Source organism: Crocodylus siamensis, chromosome 4, assembly GCF_052110815.1.
Source record: "Crocodylus siamensis isolate JL-2025a chromosome 4, ASM5211081v1, whole genome shotgun sequence".
NCBI classification, from domain to species: Eukaryota; Metazoa; Chordata; order Crocodylia; family Crocodylidae; genus Crocodylus; species Crocodylus siamensis.
Window position 1 is genome coordinate 12,208,139 of NC_143398.1, and position 22,661 is coordinate 12,230,799.

General features: G+C 42.8%; 1 protein-coding gene across 3 annotated transcripts; it reads left to right on the forward strand.

The window, feature by feature from the left end:
• The first annotated feature begins 3,758 nt into the window (after positions 1 to 3,758).
• On the forward strand, positions 3,759 to 20,688 carry SEC61A2 (SEC61 translocon subunit alpha 2). Of its 3 annotated transcripts, XM_090041787.1 has the most exons (13): positions 3,879 to 4,152; positions 5,647 to 5,686; positions 6,023 to 6,090; positions 9,443 to 9,508; positions 10,222 to 10,300; positions 12,376 to 12,507; positions 12,630 to 12,739; positions 14,198 to 14,351; positions 15,274 to 15,434; positions 17,892 to 18,089; positions 18,243 to 18,434; positions 18,592 to 18,668; positions 19,587 to 20,688. In XM_090041787.1, the coding sequence occupies exons 5-13, from the start codon at positions 10,240 to 10,242 to the stop codon at positions 19,771 to 19,773; spliced, it is 1,272 nt and encodes a 423-aa protein (XP_089897913.1). In that variant the 5' UTR covers positions 3,879 to 4,152; positions 5,647 to 5,686; positions 6,023 to 6,090; positions 9,443 to 9,508; positions 10,222 to 10,239; the 3' UTR covers positions 19,774 to 20,688. The 3 variants fall into 3 exon arrangements, with proteins under 3 accessions (XP_089897912.1, XP_089897913.1, XP_089897914.1); XM_090041786.1 differs by lacking the exons at positions 3,879 to 4,152; positions 5,647 to 5,686 and adding an exon at positions 3,759 to 3,872; XM_090041788.1 differs by lacking the exons at positions 3,879 to 4,152; positions 5,647 to 5,686 and adding an exon at positions 5,731 to 5,898.
• The last annotated feature ends 1,973 nt before the right edge of the window (positions 20,689 to 22,661 follow it).

A 22,661-nucleotide genomic window follows, 5' to 3' on the forward strand; every position in this document is an offset into this window, starting at 1 on the left:
AACAAGAAACAACTTGTCTATTCACTAACTGCAGTTAATGTGTCCTTGGTTTAAAAATAAGTTTGAAATGCAAAATGTTTGGATAGATTTGGCTATCCAGCACATTAATGTATTTAACCAACAATGATCCACTTGACTGTTGCTGTCATTGTCATTGCTTGAAATTGAACTTTTCTGGGCTTTAATTTGAATATAATTATTGTCAGAAATTAATTTCCCCACATTGCACTATGTGCTTCTGCAAATAAAAAACTTCTGGGTCTTGAATTAGCTCATTTAAAGCTGCCCTGCAGTCTGCAGTTTGACCATAACCCAAGTCAATTTTGAGGGACAATGGCAGGGCAGCATGGTGGGGGGCAACATTGTTGTGCCTCTGGGGAGGGGTGGGAGTTGTTCTCAGTAGAAGACTTCCAACCTCCAGGGCTGCCAAACCAGTTTCTCTTCTTCTGCAAAAATGTCACTTATCTATTTTTGAAGAATTTGCCATTGTTTTCTCTGACCAAATGAAGCAAAATGACTGTTTCTTAGCTCACCAACCTTTGTTTTCACCTGCTATCCATGTGTCAAGACCAATATGATGAGGCATCCTTCTGGGCGTGTATTCCTGTAGGGCTATGCCTTTAGTCATCCCTTATTTTCATTTCCAAGTCATTGCCTGTGCTGAATTCTGTAGCTATGGCAATTGATGAGATAACAGATCTCTGCAAAGTCTTGCTATATGGTCTTGCTGTGTCTGGTCGCTTGTCATGGACTGAATCGAGAATCTGGAGCCACCTACCCTGCACTGAAACATGTGTCCATGTTGCAACAGAGTCTGTTGATCCTGGATTGGCCTTATCAGCCATCTTCACACCCACAGATAAGATAGACAATCATGGAAGACAGTCATCCTCCACTGTGAGGGATTGCTGAAAAAGAAGGTCTGGCAGAATAAAAAATGCTGCAGAATGCTAATTTAACTTAGCCTCAGATTTTGGAGGGGGGAAAAGTAACCAGCAAAAAGGTAAGCAGTATGATGGTAAAAGTAAGTTGGATTATTTGATCTCTGGTACTGGGAACACTGAATACAGTTATAAGCACCCTTCTTGGCCTTTGTACTTGGTTCTATAATTCATTGAAGTCTTGCACAAACTTTGCCACAGACTTATACTCTAGCTTCTCAGTACTGTGATGCAAGTCCAAACTAATCTTAAAAGTTAATTCTAAAGCTATCCGTGAGCTTGTGTGCATCCTGCAGAAAAACTGCAGGAGAACCCCTCAAGTCACAAAATATTTACAGACTAAAAAGATATTAAGCCAAACTCTGTCCCTCAAATTTGTATGAGACTCTTTTCTCATGTACAACACCTTCAGTGCCACTCCAGAGAATTCAGTGGGGCTGAGATAGATATGAGGGCTAGAGGAACATATTAAAGAGACCCTGGCAAGTGTTTCACTCATAAACTCTTTTTTTCTCCATTAAAACATTTCTGGTCACACTGGAGCAAACTATAGAGTACTCTGGTAACCAATAAAAATGAGTAACCCCAGTGGTTTCAAAATAAAATGGCTTTTCATCTTAAATTCACAAGTTAATTTCATCAGCATTTCCGAGGGAAGTTATTCTCTCATTTTATAAAATCAGAGAGATCAAGTAATTCTACCTACTGTCACACAAAAAAATAAGTGGCAGTGCTGGAAATAGGACTCTGAATTTTACATTCACCATTCTCAGCCTGTTAACACTTGTTTAGAATAAATTCTACACTGGTTGTCAGGCTAAGCCAGGGATTCTCACCAGTACCCTGGAGCGCAATGGGATGCTTTGAAGGGTGGTGTGCTGCTCAATATTAGCATTGTTAGGTGTCCAAACATCCACACCATTCACAAGATAAACACAGGCAGAAGGCAGGGTAGAAGTGTACCTCAAAGACTAACTGAATCCCGGATATTTCAACTAGGAATCAATAGTGTCAAAAACATTGTGACTCGTTGTGGTCCTTCCGAGTTCTTTGCAACCGAAGAATTGACGTATATTTTTATGTAGTCAAAAAACAAGTGAAAGCAAAGAGTTGTCATGTGCTGAGGGGTGCTTTGACTCTAATGAGGTTGAGAAAAGGGTATAAGATCTGAGCTATTCAGGTCCAGCATGAACTCATATTAAACTATGTCCAGATGGTGAACACTTGTAGAATCTTACATGTCACTTCAGCAGGCAACATATGAATTGAAAGCAATGCTTACCCTTCCAAGTCTTCCTTACACAGGCTGGTTAGAGTATTGCAACGACAGATTTCATTCAAATTTTTGTAGTAGTGGGTACCAGCAGCAACACTTACTGCTTTTTATATCCCATTCTTCAGGTGCTATCTACTTAGTCTACTATGTGGTAAACCAACTCCTGTTTTGCATGTAAGATACAGCTGGAGCAGTGAGTCTCCGGCTCCGTGCAGTGTGCTGGTACACAACTGGTGCTGAGTGCCAAAGTGACTGACTGTGGAGTTTGTACTAATCTATCACACTCCTGCAAACCCCCTTTAAAGTGGGACACTTCAGTGTTCACCCCGGTTACACCACCCCATACTCCTCCGCTTTCTCTTTCCCCTATTTAACACTGCACCAGTACAACAATCTTTTCTTCTTGATTCAACCTCATCCTCCCTAATCCCTTTCCTCCTATTCAGTTCAAAGAGATGAAACTCAGAGAGACGAACTACTGACACACTTTACAAGCAGCTGAATGTGGAGTTCAAACCCAGAACCTTGCCTAGGTCTTTACACAAAGCAGAGTGCTTTTTATTCACCATTTCCAGTGCCTTCTTCCCCTTCCCTCCTCCCTCCCACTGAATGTTATTATATTCTCACTCAATTGAAAGGAAAGACTTTTCTACTATTTTTCATCCTGAATGGTTCTCGTCTCATAGCTGGTATGTGGGTGGAGTATATTAACCCAATAAATGGTGGACGGCAGAGGGACCACTCTAGAGATACCTGGGTTGATGCTCTCCCTGCATAGCATCCACTTCTACTATTAGAGACCAAATACTGGGCTCGTTGGACTATGGATACGACCCAGCAAGGAACTTATCTTACATTCTTACACAAACTCCCAAGGTCTACAGAGGGTTTAATGGACCACTGTGAGCCGTCAGCCTGGCGTGCTCTCCCTAGTAAGGATGAAGGGGTGATAAAGCTGAGCTCTAATTAAGAGCTAGCAAAAGTTGCACACGTTCACTGGCTTCTGACCCCTTGGTGAGGTGTGCGAACTTCCGCGGAGGCTTGGTTTAAGGACTGAGCCACGAGCTATTGTTGTTGGGCAAGACACGGGGCCAGGAAAATTTCGGGAGAAGTCGCGCACACCGAGTTCACAGCCCAGAGCTGGCACCCAGCCGGCAGCCCGTCCCCGGCGCAACGGTCCCCCGGCGCACCTCCCCGCGGCCGCGGAACGCCAACACCGCCCCGCAGCCAATGGTTTCCCTCCCCGGGACGCTCTGCCCGCCCCCTTCGCTCCCATTGGCTCCGACCAAGCAGCAGGCGCCAGCTAGGATCGCGTCTCCACAGCAGGGACCGGGGCCTCGCCCCGTTTTAGTCGACCGGCAGCTGCCTGACTCACCATAAAGTAACTCGAAGCGGAAGTTTGTTTTTTTCCCCCGCTCAAACCGAAGCTCCCCTTCATCTTGGAACGACTGAGGGAGAGGATATTCCCATTCCCACCCGCACGCCCCTCCTACGCAAGCACACCATAGGCGTCCGCGGCACTGCCCGATCTGCCCGCGCAGGGACAGGGGTCCTGGCTTCAGGTCACGTGACTGCCGGCGCCCGGAGGAGCCAGAGGGGGGAGGGGCCCCGAGGCATTGCGCGCCCTGTCCCCGCCGCCGCCGCCATCATGGGCAGTGAGTAGCGGACGCCCGTGGGGCCGGGGCGGTGTAGTGTGTTGTCTCCCTCCCTCCGCGTCCAGTTATAGCCCTGCCGGCTGCGGCACGTGCAGCAGTGAGCTCTGCAGCTTTTTGCGCCGCAGTTGATTGCTCCTGGATGCCCCCGCCGCAGGCAGGGAGCCCGGGGCTGGCTGGGGCACTGGGGTGTTCCGGGGCTGGCGGGCAGGTCGCCGCCCCTGCTGGCCCCGGCAACGTCACCGCGATGCCAACGCCTGTGATATTGGGAGTTGTTTTTAAAGTCTGTGCTTTGGGAGTGTGAACAACTTGTGTGTGTGTGTGCGCGCGTGTGTGTGTGTGTACATATGTGCGTGTGTATATGTGTGTAAATATATGTGTATATGTATATATATGTGTGTGTGTATATGCGTGTGTATATGTGTCTATATGTCTGTGTGGGTGTGTGTGTATGCGTGTGGGTGTGTGTGTATATATATGCGTGTGTGTATTAATGTAAGTATATATCATGCGTGTGTATACGAGTATATATGAGTGTGTATATATATAATGCATGTGTGTAATATATGCGTGTGTGTGTGTATATGTGTGTGTATTTGCATGTATATATGCGCCCGTGTGTGTATTTGCATGTATATATGCGCCCGTGTGTGTATATGCGCATGTATGTATGTGTGTATATATTATGTGTGTGTGTGTATATCTGCGCGCGTGGGGGGTGTATATGCATGTGTGTATGAATGTAAGTATATATCATATGCGTGTGTATATATGCGTGTGTATAAGCGTGTGTATATATGAGTGTGTATATATATAATGCATCTGTGTAATATATGCGTATGTGTGTATACGCATGTATATATGTATATGTGTCTGTGTGTGTATATGCGTCTGTGTGTGTGTACGTGTGTGTGTATTTGCATGTATATATGCGCCCCGTGTGTGTATATGCGCATGTATGTATGTGTGTATATATTATATGTGTGTGTGTGTATATCTGTGCGCACGCGCGTGTATATCTGTGCGCATGGGGGGTATATATATATCTGCACATGCAAGTGAGTGTATATATATACGCATGTGTGCATATATATATATACGCATGTGTGCATATATATATATACGCATGTGTGCATATATATATATACGCATGTGTGCATATATATACATACATATATACACACATACGCACGCGCGTGTATATATGTGTATATATATACGTGCACGTATGTGTATATATGTATAAATATATATGCGCACGCATCTATATATACACACACATATATGTGTGCATATATATGTGTGCGCACACACATATATAGATGTGCGCGTGCATGCGCGTATATATATGCATGCGTGTGTATCTCTCTATATGCATATGTGTGTAATGTGTATGTATGCGCGCGTGCGCGCGCGCATATATATATATATATATATGTTTGGGTATCTTTCTCTCTGTCTCTCTCTATATATATATGCCTGTGTATCTATACATATATGTGTGTGTGTGTGTGTGTGTATAGATGCGTGTGTGCATCTTTTTTTTTATATATATATATATATATGCATATGTGTTTGTGTATTTGTGTGTATATTTTTGCATGTGTGTATATATGTATGTGTGTGTATATATATATGCATATTCGTGTGTGCATATATAGAATATGTATGCATATGTGTGTGTGTAGTATATATGTATATATGCGTGTTTGTGTGTGTATATATATGTATATTCATGTGTGTGTGTATAAGTATAAAACAGCTATGTTTTTCACAGTCCCGAAGCGTCGACTTTTAAGAACAGCGCCAAAAATCATGTGAGTTGGCAAGACTGACGTCTCCTTGCACAAAACGTGCCCGCTGTGGCGCAGCGCTTGCGTTTACGCATCCGACCCTGCCGTGTTGATTTGCTTCCTGTGCCGTTGGTGGGGTGGAGACGGAGCTGATTCACTGGCTCCGCAGGAAAGGTCCCGTGCGGAGTATGACTCGGTGCCTGAAACTCCTTTTCTTTTAAGGATCCTGATCGGAGGTGTTTGTGGGCATCAGTGAATTTTGTTCCTTAAAAGCACATGTTATTAAGGAAAAGTGGGTGGGGAATCGCTCCTTTGAAAAAGAAACTAATGTCCTTTGTATGTTCTTGTGTCTTTGTGCAGTTAAGTTTTTAGAAGTTATTAAACCTTTCTGTGCTGTTCTCCCTGAAATCCAGAAACCTGAAAGAAAGGTGAGCGCTGTGCTATTTTTTTTTTTTTTTGCTTGTACCTAGCTGACTGATAGGTTTGCAGAGGGAGGCCAGAATGGTCATTGTCATTATTTAGTTTGCTCTGCTATATAAATACAAGCCACAAAACTTCCCTGAATGAATTCCTGTTGGACCAGGGCAGTGATTCCCAGACTGAAGAACCCTCTATTCTCAAACTGGTCAGGTTGCCTTTTAACACTCTTGTTAGACTAACTGGATTGAGCTTCTTGAGTCTTTGAATATAAAGCATCTTTTCCAGTCCTTTAATCATTCATGTGTTTCTTCTTTGAGCCCTCTTCATACATCCAAGGGGTTGCATTTTAACTGCAGGACTGCAATAAAGGCTCATCTTTAGCTGGTTATTTTCTGCAATCACTAAAGCTTTTCAGACTTGGGGGTTTTCTTTGTTCTCAGATAGGACCTTACTTTTAAATCACAATGGTTGTGTACATACAACTTACCTGTTGATCTAGGTCACTGTATCAGTGACCTTCCCTCTTTGTTGTGTTCCTTTCTTCAATTTTGTCATCCACTAATTTAATCAAATTTGATTTTGTTGTACTCAAGGTTATTGATACCCTTTGCCAATTCATCTTCAGAACTTCTGTTTTTTGTTTTGACTTTGTCACACCAGCATAGCATTTTTACTCTTGTTTAAAGTTGTCCTTTTCTGGTACTGAAGCATCACCTTGCTTGCGTAGAAGACTGGGCAGGGTAGCATATTCAAGATGAATTCATTCAGATAGACTTTAAGTTTTCATAGGCTACAAACTACTTTGTCAGGTATCTACAAATGCTTATACCTCTCTGAATGATTTAGTCTTTGATGTGCCTTTATCCGTCTTCTGCCTGCCTTCAGACTAACGTGGCTAACTACATCTCTACTTATACTTGCATAGAGAGCAAAGAAACATTGATTTTAATTGCTGCAGGTTTGAGTGCCTTAAAATTGTAAGAGAATGCGGAGGAGATGAATGTATTTTGAGGCCACAGAGAAACTGTTGGGCTGCCATAAAATTTGTTAAGCCTTTTCTATTAAAAAAGTAAATCTAAAGTATAGATGCCAGCTGATTGATACACTGCTAATCCATTTTAATCAAGTGCAAGAGAGCGCTGTTTAAAACCTAGAATGCCATGTCATTTAGCTTTTTCTGTTTGTTACTTTAGTATGTTCTGCATGATTTTTGGCTTGAAATTATTTTTCAAAGCAATATTGTATCTGTAAATGTCTTTGATATTTGAAACACAAGTTTGCTTGCAGTTCCTTAAAACGAAACCAAGAATGACCTGTTTTACTGCTGTGGTTTATAGATATGTAGCCTGGGAGCCAAGGGAGCTCAGCACCAGTAAATTGGGGCATTAATCCTCTTCTTTGCAGACAAATTCAGTTATTGGAGCTCTAGTTGAAGGTGGGAAGTTTATGCTCCCCATGTTATGACCTGCATTCATAACTCTTTAAGTAGCTAATGGATATCTATGTGCAAACTTCCTAATGTAGTTTACTATCATAAATAGAAGAGTGGAAACCTGAACACACTGTCACAAATATCAGGCTGTCTGCACCTCTCCTGTCTCCTGGTCTCCCTCAGAGTGCTTCAGGCCTCCAGAAGTCACTTGGCTCAAGGTAGAATCATTGAATTCTCCTACTGTTAGTCCAGGGCCTTGCTGCACTGTTTAATGTATCAGCCACAATAACTTCCAGTAGATCTGACTTGCATCCAGGTTTTGCATTTTTTTCCCCTCTGTGCACATCTACATGCTTACATTAATGCACAGCAATAAACTCTGGTACACATCATGCCGGAATTCATTGCACCCAGGGCCCAGATTTACACCGCATTTAAATGTGCACCTGGGACTGCAGCATGTTGAGTCAAGTTGGAGCAGCTCCGGCTGGCGGGGAGCTCAGGGGGTCAGCCTGCTTCATTGTGCTGCGAAGAGGCTGGCTGGGGCATGAGGGTGCTCTGGTGTGGGGCTAGCTGGCAGACAGCCCCTGCACTGAAGCATCCTTGTGTCCCCACCAGCCAGATCAGCATCTATACAGGTATTGCTCTGCACAAAAAAAACACAGCAGGATAGAACTTGTAGATACAAGTATTATCCTGCTGTGGAGTTTAGGCCGTAGAAAACTAATAATAGGACTGCACACATAAGGGGCAAGATGTTTACTGCAGAAGTAATTGGGCAACTCCGTACTAACTGTCTTGTGTAGACGCATCCTCTGACAACCAGTCTTTTTAAACAAAGTATGATTTATAACAAAACCATTCAGAGAAAACAGGTCTTAGAACAACAAAAGGGACTGGCCAGGTATCCTAGAGTCAACCATGTTGGGAACCTTGTAGGTTTAACTTCCTATCGACTTCCCCACAAGTCATCTCTCTGCTTTTCCCAGATTTTCTCTGCATAAACCGTATCTCCTTGGTAATCTTCTCACCTGCTGTCAAAGGTGCAAAGTCACTTTAACTCTTGATAGATATTTGATCTGGTAACTCCCAGGTTTGGGAAAGCAACTTATTGGAGGCAGCACGTAGGGTCCTCAAAGCTAATTGTTTTTCTCATCATCTTTCGAGTGTGTTCTGCCATGTTGCTACATTCTGGCACAATACCATTGAATGGGAGTACTAGATTTCATAGATTTCATAGACATTAGGGCTGGAAGGGACCTCGGGAGATCATCGAGTCCAGCCCCCTGCCCAAAGGGCAGGAAGTCAGCTGGGGTCACAGGATCCCAGCAAGATAAGCATCCAATTTACTCTTGAAGGTGTTCAATGTAGGTGCTTGAACCACCTCCGCTGGCAGACTGTTCCAGACCTTGGGGGCTCGGACAGTAAAGAAATTCTTCCTTATGTCCAGCCTGAAACAGTCTCGCAGGAGTTTGTGACCGTTCGACCTCGTCATCCCTTGGGGCGCTCTGGTGAACAGACGTTCCCCCAGATCCTGGTGGTCACCCCTGATAAACTTATAGGTGGCCATCAGATCACCCCTGAGCCTGCGCTTTTCCAGGCTAAAGAGTCCCATGGCTCTAGAAGCGAATAATAAATATTTCACTAACCCCAAAATAAAGTATATATAGTTTATCTTAATAACTAGATTTACATACCCAAATCCTTCAACTTAAAAGTAGTTGTGCAATAGTCCCTTTTGTATACATCAGAAAATCATATTCAACATTATTCAACATTAGAAGTCTAGTTTTATTGTTGAATACTTGGGCTGTCTGAACAATACAAGATAAAGCATTTAATTCTAAGCATGCTAGTAGATTATCCTTCTAAATACAGCCTGTTGACGCAAGATTTTGATTAATTCTCATCTGAATTCTGTTCTTTAGATCCAGTTCAGAGAGAAAGTGCTATGGACAGCTATTACGCTTTTCATTTTTTTGGTGTGCTGTCAGGTAGGTAATCTGCAAAAAGCCCTCTTATTTTTGTTTTTCTGTCCTGTTCTACATATGTTTGTCTTTCTCTGTCAGCTTGAATCTAGTATCTTTTGAAAAATTAATTAAAAGTAGCTTCAGCTACTACACCTCCTACTGGACTCCTCGTAATGTTTTTCTTTGGTTTTAATAGCTTTCCTCTTTATATAGGTATATATAATCTTACTTTTCTGCTGTAGGACAGACTCCTACACACAAAATACTGTAAACCTCCTGCACCAACCATCTCTTTGTCCTCTGACCTTTATCTGTCCCTGTTTTAAGCTTTTAGAAGCTTTGAAGACCTCTCTGATTGGCTATAAAAGAGAATTATACAAAATGGTAAAACTTCCTTCCCTACCTTCTGCCTCAACGTTGCAGCTTACAGACTGATCCGTTCAGAGAAGCATGAGCTACAGCCTACTTTGTCATGCTATGAATGGACTTGCACAGTGTAGGTGTCCTAAATAGAAAGGAATACAGATTTATTTTGTGCAGTCAGTGTTAGTGTTTGAAGAGAAAAATATTGAAATACATTTTCATAAGCACTGTACTGGTGTTGGGTTACTGCAGGGTTATATCTTTAGATTAGTGCAGGATTCTTCTGTATTGAGTGTGTATGTGCATTCACATCTATATAAATATTTCATGCAGTCTGCCTTGAGATGTGTTGATATTGCTGTGCATTTTAACAGATACCTTTGTTTGGAATCATGTCATCAGACTCGGCAGATCCTTTCTATTGGATGAGAGTCATTCTTGCATCAAACAGAGGTTAGCAGATTCGATTGTTTCTCCTCTCTCATACTGTTTCAGCATGACCAAGCATGATGGACATACTATAAACATTAAACATATTTTTGAAATAGGTGATTTCATGGAACAGATGTCAGTAAAACACTGATTCTTTAAGGTGGATTGTAGTGCTTTAAATTCATGACAGTTGTGGTGATCTTGGAAAGTATCTTACCTTGAAAATAGGAGTATCCTTTGAGGAACAAAGGAGGTTCAACTTGAGCGAAGGACTCTTGGAAACTGTATCTCCTACCTGGAGTGTAGGTGTTTTGCCTAGCTACATGGCACTTCTCATGATTCCTTCTTATTAACTCCACTTGTATTTGTGGTGAGATTGAGCAGAAAGTGCTTTACAAAGACTTCTGAATTAATGAACAAAGTAATTGTACAGGTGGGGAAGCTGGGGACCTAGAGGTTAAGATGCTTGGCTGAAATCACAGTGTACCTGTGGCAGAGCTACAGGATTAGGACTTGTAGCTCTTCGTCCTTGCTCATCAGACTCTGCTGTCTCTCGCTGATTTGATCTGTATCCTCTTCAATTTGTAACAGTCTGATTCTCTAATATCATTTTATTAAACTTTGTCAGTAGTTTTGTGACTGTTAATGCAGTACAAGCAAGAGCCGAGTAACAGACTTTGTTAAAAACTGTCTTAATTTTCTCTCTTTGTACAGGGCCTAAAGTTAGACCTAAAGAAGGGTACTCAATGACCCAAAGTTTGTCTAATAGCTCTCCCAACTATACAATCTAATGACAGATATCAATACAGATCCTTGCCCCGAAAGTTTATCTAAGTTTATCCATGTCTGAGACCTCTGAGTGCTACTGTAATGCAGATAATTGGTTTGCATCTACTTTTCTGTCTTTAGATAAATACAGGGTGAAAAAAATTATTTGATGTGGCCTGTTCTACATTAGACTTGTAAAACATGCCAGTACCTATACATTTTTCATTCTTCCTCAGAATTAAGATTGACTATGAAAACAGTATAAATAAACACTGGATCGGCCTCTGTCTGATTTTGCGCCTTCGACTGTTTGGTCCAGATTTTTGTATTTAAAAAACTTTTCCCACTCTTTGCTGATTCACAGAAAGATTTTTTTTTTCTTGTAAAGTCCTCTTTTGTAATGCTGGCTTTAAGCCCAAACATGAAGATATAGAAGGCTATTTACATAGGAGACAGGAAGGTTTAATGCACAGATGAGATGGGCTGTTTTGCACAGATTTTTACATAAGTTCTGTTCCAGTACCACCACAAACTGCTTCATCAGTTCTTAAAAGTTAAGCAGGGTCTTGTTGGGTAAATGTGCGCATTGGAGCTATTTAAGAAATGCTTTTCTGTTGAATGAAGTGTTCAAGTAGGTAGCACCTTGTCCTCAATGTTAGTGCTAAAATGATATTCTAGCAGGACATAGATAAAAACAAAAAACATTTAATGAACGTTTTACCCTCTTCTTGAGAAAAGGCAGTTTCATCTCGCTGTCCTTTCTGGATTCCAGTTGAGAGATTGCATTTCACCTTCCTAAAATCCTGCACTTTCAACTGGTAGTTCAGTGATCGTTACTGCTGGCTTGGCAACCACTTGTAGTCTGCAGGTTTCTACCTGATGCTTCACAGAACGATGCATTTTCAAAAACCAAGTTGCTGAGGGCTAGTGCTGGTGAGAGGAGAGTAAAACATCAGAGAACTTTTTCCAGTAAAACTTAAAAATACTGAAGAACTGTTTATCCCATTCAGCCCCTGTAACGCATCAAATTTTGATCTTACTAAAATTTCATACAAATGTTCAAAGTGAAGGACTACAAAGTTTTCTTCGCATTGTCTTCAGGGCTACAGGTTTTGAGAGAACATCTTCCTTTAATGAGGATACGGCAGTCTTTTTGTTTTTCATAACTGTTTTAAAACCTCACTGGACAGAAAGTGCTATTGAAAAGATATGAAGAATTTAATGGCAGGTCAGAAACCTTTCACAAAGCCTGATACCTTTGTTGTGTGATCCTTTTTGAGGAGAAGGAGCGTGGTTGATAGGTTTTCTTAATTCTCCTTCCTCTTCAGGCACTTTGATGGAATTGGGTATCTCACCCATTGTCACATCTGGTTTGATCATGCAGCTGTTAGCTGGAGCTAAGATCATTGAAGTTGGCGACACTCCAAAAGACAGAGCTCTGTTCAATGGAGCACAGAAATGTGAGTAGTATTCTGGGTACAATTGCTACAGTTCTTGCTAATTGTGCTACCTGTGCGGGGTCCTTGATATGGTAATCCAGCAGCTGTCTTTAAATGGGTGTTGCTTTCTTGTTCTGTTGCAGTGTTCGGGATGATTATTACCATTGGGCAAGCCATTGTGTATGTTATGACTGGAATGTATGGCGATCCTGCTGAAATGGGAGCTGGGATTTGTCTCCTTATTATTATTCAGGTACGTCATTAGCTTGTCCTAATAGCATTTGGAATCTTCTGAGCCATTTACAGGTGGATGGAAAAGCTTGTTCCTCACAGACTGTTGGGTTTCTTCTCTTGGGTTGCCCTTTTCTCACATACTCTTTACTGCAAACAGCACCTTCTAAATGTATAATACGTGCATTTGAAGGGTGTAAAGTTTCTCAGAAGGGAGAATAGGCTGGTGGTGATTAAATGTTAAAAATGTTCCAAATAAGCAGCTTGACTTCTGTCTCCTTCATCAGACCTATTAAGTATTAAAATAGAGGAACAGAAAGCTTTGAAAGCAGTACATGCTGAATAACACTTGAGATGACTTCTGATCAAAGAATCCGAATGCTGCACAAAGAAATCTTGGCCTTTAGATCAAAGTAGTCAATACACAAACCTAAAAAGTCAACACAAGTCACATCTATGTAAACAGGATTTATTGAGCAATTGGATTACTGGAACCAATATGGAAAATTTGTGTAAAACACAGTGAAGCCTCTGGCCCTTTTATTGACTTTGGATAGAGGTGCACCAATATATCGGGCTGTATCAGATCGGCACCACTAAAAGGAAAATTGACATTATCGGCAATCAACTTTTTTGGCCAGTAATGTCACCGATAAATGCTGTGTGCAGGTGCAGCATGCATGCAGCCAGGAAAACAGCCCGGCACCTTGGGGAGCAGTGTCTGGCCAGTAAGTCTCTGGGGGAAAGGGGCATGGGGTGGGGAGTGGGTTGCAAGACAGAACCATGGGTGGCTTGCCTGGGGGACAGGAGGCTCCCCACTGCTGTGTGCACCCCTGGGAGAGGTGTGGGGGCCATGTGCCTCCTGAATTTGTGTGTGGGGCGAGGGCAAGCTGCCCACTGTGGGTTTGGGGGCTGTGCCAGTCTCTTCCCGGTGGACAGGCAGGAGCAGGACAGACCGCAGCAATGCTGGGAGGGGGGCTTTGGGGTGGGCTACAGCCACCCCAAAATTTGCCATAGCCACCCCTTCCATTGCTGCCTGCCCTGCCACACCCCCCCGCCTGCCCCAAGTGCAGCCCCCAGCCTTGAGCCCACAGTGGGTAGCATGCCCCCCATGCCTGCCCCAGGGGGTGCAGGCCACAGTGGGGAGCCCCACCCCCTGCCCCACCCCAGCTGGGCAGCTCTTGCCCTTGCTCGGGCCCCACTCCGTCCATCTCTGTGGGGGCCTCAGTATGCTCCTCCCAACCCCTTTGCCTCAACAGACTTACTGGCAGGGAGCTGTTCTTCAGGCTGTATATTGGCTATCGGATCAGTATCGGCACATACGGCTGGTTAGCAATCAGCTGCCGGCATCAGCCAAAAAAACCTGTATTGGTGCTCACCTACATATAATGTTGGCAGATTTGCCTGTTATGAAGATAGAATTACATTCTTGACTCCAGTTTATTCTTGTCTCTGCTTACTCGCATTTCTTTCCCCACAGTTGTTTGTTGCTGGTTTGATTGTGCTGCTGTTAGATGAACTTCTGCAGAAAGGTTACGGCTTGGGGTCTGGTATTTCCCTATTTATTGCTACCAACATCTGTGAAACCATTGTCTGGAAGGCCTTTAGTCCCACTACCATTAACACTGGCAGAGGTACATGTGCTGTATAAAAGTATACAAAGTTTTGCTGGGTGCATGCTATAGTTTCATTTTCTTAAACAGCAGAGTGGAACTGGTTTAGTGGTGTGCTGATTAGCTTCTATCCCTAGCTGTTCAGCAAAAGTAGAGCATTTTCAAATCCAGAAAATGCTGCTTTAAAATCTAGTGTTCGCTATTAAGATGTTTTCCCCAGATTTCAAACCTAAATTGTGTAACTGATCTTAGCAAAATTAGTTGGATATTCAGAAAAGATGGTGTATTTTGTATTTTCACAGGAGATGCATGTGATACAGTGGCTGCCTGTGTGTGATTTGTAAATCATCACTATATTTAATACTTTTTTAAGGTAAACAGGAAGCACGTTTGTTTGTCTGGAGGAGGAGGATTCTTCCCTTTCTCCCTTATGCCCTCATTAGCCATGGCCCTAATGTGAACTCAGCTGTATCCAAATAAAATCCTGCCTATATCTGTGCTAGAAGGTCATCAACTACCATAATGGGTAAATTCCAAATCCCAAACTGAATTTTTACTTTGATTTCTGGTATTCCTATTTATTGTGCTTTGCTGCTTCTTTCCCACTATCCTTTTTTTCCTCTTTCCACACTGCTCCTCATATCTCCCCTTTTCCCCCACATAGACGAGGGCGAGTGTATTTTGTCACAGGGTTAAAACTCTAGATTCTGTTATAAGGGACCGTGTTCTAAAACTAGCTTGATTCTGCAGACTGAAAGGGAGCCTTGCACTGCGTCTGTCTTGTTGTAAAAGGACTGCAATACACTATATATTATAATACCTATAAATCACTTTTGCAGCTGTAAATTCATTCTAGGCCTTATTAACTTGATATATTAAGCTATATTTTGCCTTAAAAGGAAAAAAAAGGTGTGGATTTTCTTTTTCCGTTTGCTTTACGCAGGAACTGAGTTTGAGGGTGCCGTGATCGCATTATTCCATCTTCTGGCTACCCGAACTGACAAAGTCCGTGCTTTGCGGGAGGCTTTCTACCGACAGAATTTGCCCAATCTCATGAATCTGATTGCTACAGTATTTGTATTTGCAGTAGTCATATATTTTCAGGTAAATGAAATGTGCAATCTACAGCTTGCTACAGAGCAGTTACTTATAGAAGGAAACAGACTCCATGGACTTAGACTGCTTACAGATATTTAAAAAAAACAAAACAAAACAAAACGGTGCTTTACTTTTAAACTGCATGTTCCCACGCTGAGCCCAGCACATGCCCAAACGAGGCATTGTATTAATTGGACCTGGCTCGCCCAGCATCTGTATGGATCAAGCACTTTAGCAGGGCTTTTTTGGTGCTTGTATTGAATAGCTGATTGGATCAACTTTAGAAAAGGTGCCAAAAAGCCCCACTAAAGCACCTGATCTATATAGATGCTGCAGAGCTGTGTTGAAATAATGTGCTGCCTCTTCCAGTAAAGCACCTTTATTTTTGTTAGTTTGTTTGTTTTTAACATCTCTAAGCAGCCTTAATTTTTATTAGTTCACTACTGAAAGAATGAATTGAAAAAGTTAAAAAATGAACCACCAAGGTGTTTGGCTTATAGTGGGTGGGTAAGAAAAATGTAATTGTTCTTATTCTGTGTACTACCATTTCATTAACAGGCATTAACAGTACCACTGTCTAATATATATCCCAGAAATTGTTGTGGCTGAGATGTACCCACATCAGGTATTTATGAGATTATTAGCATTGTTGTTAAATCCCATGTGTATATCAAGTATTTTTTTAGTAAAAATGTGTTCATATCCTGGAACTGAAATAGCTTTACTGCAAGCCTTAATGGCTCTGCAGTGGATAAAATATATGTACAACAGTATGGTTTGATTTCATGGGCAATTCTTGTAAGAGTACCTTCAGTCACAGCCGAAGACCCATGTTTCTTTCTAGCATGAGTGATGCATACAATTTTGTTCCTGAAGTCGTGAACTGACGCATAGTTTACTGGCTTAAAAGTCTCTGAATGTTCAGCTTCTGTTTGAGGAAATGTTGAAAATTGTACATTTCTGATCTGGAGTTCTGTGAGAGAGCAGTTTTGGAAGATTATTTCCATGTGGACTAAATACAATCTGTGGTTAGACTGGGATTTTGTGGCTCCTAATCCCATGTGGCTCTTGGTGTCTTTTGTTCAGTCTAAGTCAGGAAAATGCTTTGCTAAAAACAGGTACTCTAGGATGATCTTTTGAGATTGAAGGGTTAGGCTTTTGCATTAAACGCTTTTTTTTTCCAAACAAAATGAGCGCACTTGAAAGGCACACTTAGGTAGTCTGTGTTGGAAGTTCATGTAAAATGCAGAATTTGGGGATAAAATCCTTCTAAAAATCCTTATGGCTCTATCTAAGTCCAGCTGTGTTTTGCAGCAGTAGAGACATCAGGGGCACGTCCCTGTTGTACTAACTGCTGTGGAAACAAGCCCTGACCTACAGCACTGATAATCTAATGCCTCACTGTGTGATTTGTAATGCCAACATTGCAGCACTATGTGGGTGCACAAAAACCAGAGCAGGGGTGTAGGTTTAGCCGTGTTGGTGAAAAGACATAGGCAGAAAAGGTTCTTTGGGTGAATCTGATATCTTTTATTAGACCAGATCATGCTTTCCACCGTGCTCTAATGTTCCAAGTCAAGGAAACTGCTAGCTGTCTAAATGGTGAAAGCTACCAGAAGGAGATAGTAGCAAGGAAAATGTTTCTTAAAAAAAGTTACCTAATCAACTTATTTAGATCAAGGGTGTTAAACTCATCTGAGCTGTGAACCCCCCTTCTCCTCACTCCAAGCATACCTGATCCAGCGGCTGCAGTGTGGATCTGGGCCTGGCCAGAACAGGGGTCATATGCAGTGAAGTCTGTCCAGAGCAGCAGCCGCACTATGCAGTCCTGGCCTCCTGCTGGCCAGACTGCACCTGCCCCAGCAGCTCCAGGACTGCACTGCGCATGGCTGCTCCAGCCACTCCTGGCAATCATAGGTGCTGCATGCAGCACGGGTCCTGGACTGCCAGGAACAAGTGCGGTGTGTAGTGCATTCTGAGAGCTGCTGGGAGGGTGCATTGCAGCTGCTGCTCTGGCCGGACTTCACTGCTTGCAGTGCCTAGTCGCTTCAAGGTTCGTGGTGCTGTCTGGAACAGCCACCAGATCAAGTATGCTGGGGTGGGGGCTTGTGGACCAGCCCTGTGCCACAGGTGTGTGCTGTGCCCTTTGTGGGTCTAATCAGACCCAGGGGCAGTGCCAGTGGCTGGATGGCGGGGTTTGGCAGGCTGTATGTTTGATACCCCTGATTTAGATTAATTAAATTCTTAGACACATGATATATGGTTCTTATGCATGGCCATTGTAGTGACAATACTTGGCTGAATCCAAGGAACATTGTACCAGAAAGCAAACAAGCTAGGCTATTTATTTTGGCCCCTGCCTTTCAAGTTTATCTAGTGAATGCTGTCTCTTGAAGAGTGCTTTTCTGATTATTCCTTTTGACTTAGAAAGTATAACGGGTATTTTCTAAATTTGTTTTTCAGGGATTTCGTGTGGACTTGCCTATCAAGTCAGCTCGATACCGTGGACAGTACAGCAGCTATCCCATCAAGCTCTTCTATACCTCCAACATTCCCATCATTCTTCAGTCTGCCTTAGTTTCAAACCTCTATGTTATTTCCCAAATGTTGTCTGTCCGGTTTAGTGGCAACTTCCTAGTAAACTTACTAGGACAGTGGGCAGTAAGTATTTTGTCACCTTATTAGCTTTCATAATAGGTATTTAACTAGTGGGGAATGTTTTCTTTCAAGTTCATATATATAACATGATGATGAAGCCTTCATAAATGTGGGTTGGAGGTAACAACCAGTTGGCTCTTCTTTGTTTTCATGTAGGATGTCAGTGGTGGTGGTCCAGCTCGCTCTTATCCTGTTGGTGGCCTCTGCTACTATCTGTCTCCCCCAGAATCCATGGGAGCCATATTTGAGGATCCTGTCCACGTAATTGTATACATCATTTTTATGTTGGGATCCTGTGCTTTCTTCTCCAAGACATGGATTGAAGTATCTGGTTCATCAGCAAAAGATGTAGGTGTTCTGATAATTGCAGTTTAATACTATGTTTTCAAACTGCTTCCAAATTAGATTTGACTAGTTTTTAACCGATCACAGCTTTTACTTCTCAGTGACTGAATATCAGCTGTTTATGAAACACTGCAGGTTTCTAATAGAAATGTTTCTCTAGGTTGCCAAGCAACTGAAAGAACAGCAAATGGTAATGAGAGGCCACAGGGATACATCAATGGTTCACGAGCTTAATAGGTAAGGAAATGCTGGTTCCTTGGAGTGCTGTTTTCTTGTATAATAAATGCTTGGATAGGGCTAGGTCAACCAAACCAGGTGTCCCCTGCAGAGCCACTCAGGCTGACTCCCACTGCAAGATTTGTTATGACCTTTTCTTTGTATTTGCACTTCTCCCAGTTTTTTCTGTTGCTGTCGTGGTAGTTTGAGTTTTATCCAGGCAGACATGATAATGAACTTGCAGGGGTGGGTGTTTATGAAAAGAATCAAAGAGAAGTGCACGGGGCTTCCTCTTTAAACAGGAGACTGGCTGAATTTGAGAGAAGCCTCACGCAGTCCTTTAAAGGGCAGACATCTCAGTTCCCCAGGTACTCAAACAATCACTGTTGAGCTCTGGCATCAGTCACACTGCACCTTGCTCTGCATGGTACGCAGCACTGGAATTCAAGCAGTAAATGGTGTTTTCCCCATGTGGAGATAAGGGGATTTCTGACGGCACTTTCTTAATGGGCTTTTTTCTCAGAAATCATACCCCAAATAAAGAAACTTTCATATTTGCCTCATGGGATGTTTTGCAGAAAATTATTCTTATAGTAAGCTGTTTTCATTCTGAGAAACTGGAAGGATTATTGAGGTTTTTTCACGACTTATGTAATTCTTAATTTTTTAAGGTATTTAATATTTGGAAGATTCTCTCTAGTAAGTGCAGGATGGATATTAAGTATTGCTGTTATAAATGCCATTCACTTGGAAAATTGGAACCCAGGATTTTTCTCACACAGCCTTATTTGTAGATTATGTGAATGTCTTGCAGTCTAACCCAGGTCTTGGGGTTTTTTCCTCCTATGACATAATCTGTTCCAGTACAGTTCATGAGTGTATTGGTAGAAAAATGAGTTTTGGATGAAAGCAATTAATTGTGAATCCTTTCTGTTCCAGATACATCCCGACAGCAGCTGCATTTGGTGGCCTGTGCATCGGTGCCCTCTCAGTATTAGCAGACTTTCTTGGAGCAATTGGGTCAGGCACTGGCATTCTGCTTGCAGTCACTATTATTTATCAGTATTTTGAAATATTTGTAAAAGAGCAGGCTGAAGTTGGTGGAGTGGGCGCTTTATTTTTCTAAATGTCCCAATATGTAGTGGGCCGTGTGAAAGGGAGTGTTTTGACAACATGCATCATTTAGTCCAATAATGCTGTTTCCCCCCTTGTTTTAAAGTGCTAAATGTCCCGTTATTGTAATGGGCATTGAGCAATGCCTGCGTGCAGCATCAGTACCAGCTGCCTTAAGAGAAAAGTTTACATTATCTCGTTTCAGTATCTCTAGTGTTGCCTGTAACGCTGGAAACCAATGCATCTACCTTGCTGTTCAAACACTACAGTGAGATGGTAAAATGTATCAGTCTGATATTGGTGAACATTTTTTGCACACGGCATTAAGATTTCTTTCCCTGTTTTTAGTAGGAAAAAATGTCCCCTGAGTTCAGATTGCCACGTGCCAGTGTTCATGAGCTTATTAAATAAGTTCTTGAAAGAATTTATATATAATCTATATTTTACATGAATTCCTTTTTGTACTTTTTTAACTTGCATTTCCCTATCCCTGTGCTCAGCTCTCCTTATTTCTTTGTGGTGTCTTCACCTGGGCACCTTTTTCCTCACCATGGAGGTGGACAAATATTTTACCAGAGACTGATACTCATCTCACCTGTGAACCGGTTCTGCGGAGGAGTGCTGTATGTGCAAGGTCCAGAGCACTTCGGTTCCTGGCTTGAGCTTCCCACGTGGCAGCACAGTAGGTGCTGTCATGTCACCAGGTTGGCCCAAACATTTTATTTTTAACCTGTACTTGTGCAGACTGTGCCACTGAAACGTCATGTCCACTTCGCTTTTGTGATTCTGAAAAAAGAAGCCTGGTTCCTAGAGCAGTGTTCATAGTGGGGAAATGAGCAGTTCCTGCTGCAGACTTATTTATGTTGTTGCCCTTGGCAGCAGCAGTGTAAGGAGTGTAAACATTGGACAATAAACTTATTTAATTAAACTCGTTCTGTGTCTTCTCTGTGCAAGGTGGTTTATTTCTCTTTTTAAAAACAGCATCTCCCCCAAATGACCTGATAGCGGCTAAATAGAATCACAGAACTGGAAGGGTCCTGTACGATCATCAAGCCTGGTCCCTTGCTGTGGGCAGGAGATCTCCTGCCACGGGCAGGAAAATGAACAAATGTTTTTGTTCATCTAAAAACTTACGCACCACCAGAAAAGTTGTGAATTCATAATTAGGAGCATAGGATGGGATGGAAAGTTGGGTTCAGTCTAGCTTCCTTGTTACGGGCAACCATGTTGTATATCTACTTCATAAAGTGATCAAGGGCTCTGGAGAAAGCAATCAGCATATTTACCTGAATCCAAGATAAGTCTGAATTTTAGATGACCCCCCATAATTAGATTCTGTATATGGAAAAATTTTAATTTTGTCAGAATTTCTCAGGTATAGAAAGTAATTATTGGAAAATTGTCTGAAATTGTGTCCCCTTCCTCAAAGCAGTGGCAAGGAGCAGGTGGCCTCCTTGTCCTTTTCCCCACGCCTTTCTTCCCCCTGCAGCCTGCCTGCCCCAACTGGCACCTCCACTCTGCAGCCTCTGCTCCCTTCCCACCCCACCTGCTGCCGTGTTGTGCTCCAGCTCCATTCCCTCTCAGCCACACGGCAGCATCCTGTGGCCAGAGTTGTGCTGCTGCTGATCGGCTGGGCAGGGCCTCCATGTGCTCTGTGCCCTGGGAGAGAAAAGAGCTGGAGCTGGGGGCAAGGAGGGGAAGAGGCTGCTGAGGTGGGAGGAGGGGAGGGCTGGTGGGGCAGGGCAGCAGATGCTGTAGGTTGGACTGATCCTTACCTGGGCTTGGGGCCAGAATCAAAGCCGCATCCTGCACCTGTCTCCCCTCTCCCCCCCCACCCTTGCTGAGTGGGGGTGGCAAACTTAAATCTTAAATTCAACTAAATAGTGTAGATGTGTGGATCTTCAATCATTACCCTACTGGCAGGCTGTTCTAGTTTCTCAACTAGTTAGAAATCTTCTCATTTCCAGTCCAAGCTTATTCACGGCCAGATTATATCCATCTGTTCTTGTGGCGGCTTTGTCACTTGGCTTAAACCATTCTTATCTCTCTCTTGTGCCTGCTTTATATATAGGTATTGAGGTGTAATCATCTTCCTCTTGGCCCTGGTCTGTTACGATAGCTTCTCTGTTCCTCTGATCACCATCCTGACTGAGGTTATCTATTTGTTTCAGTTTAATCTTCCTTCAACATGGGTGACCAGAATTTTACCATGCTCTAGATGAGGTCTTACTAGCGCCTGGCTGCAATAGCATTCGTGCTTTGTTCCTCTTCTGGGAATTCCTTGTATGATGGTTCATAGTATCACCTTTCCTTTTTCAGCTAGATCACACTGATAGCTCAGAGTCATCCTGTGATGAACTAATACAGTGGTGCTCAACCCCTGGCCTGTGGAGCTGTCTCATGGTCACATCTGGTAGCCAGGGAGTAGTAACAGCATTAATTACTCCCAATGCACCAGCAATTAATACTGCTACTGGTCTCCTGCCACCAAATTTTCAAACCCAGGTGGAGCCCCACAGTTCAGATGACATGACCCCACAAGCCAAATTGTGCTGTCATGTGGTCACTGCAGCCAGATCCAGCATGTGGAGTTGAGCCAGCTCACACCTGCAGTCCAACCAGTGTGTAGGATCTGTCCTGGAGGGATTGAGCCCCCACAGATTAACACAGTCAAAGTCCTTATTCTCCCTTTCTCTTTGCTTTCAGTTGCTGAGTCCCCAGTTAACAGCGATGAGAATTTTTACCATTGTTATTTCCAAATACAGGGCTTTGAATCTTTTGTGCTGTTGAATTTCATCTCCTTTCTACTACATTTCTCAAGATTGTCCAGTAATTTTCCCCATTTTATTCTTATCCTCTGCCATTTGGATAAGGCCTTCCAGCTTTGTCATCAGCAGCATA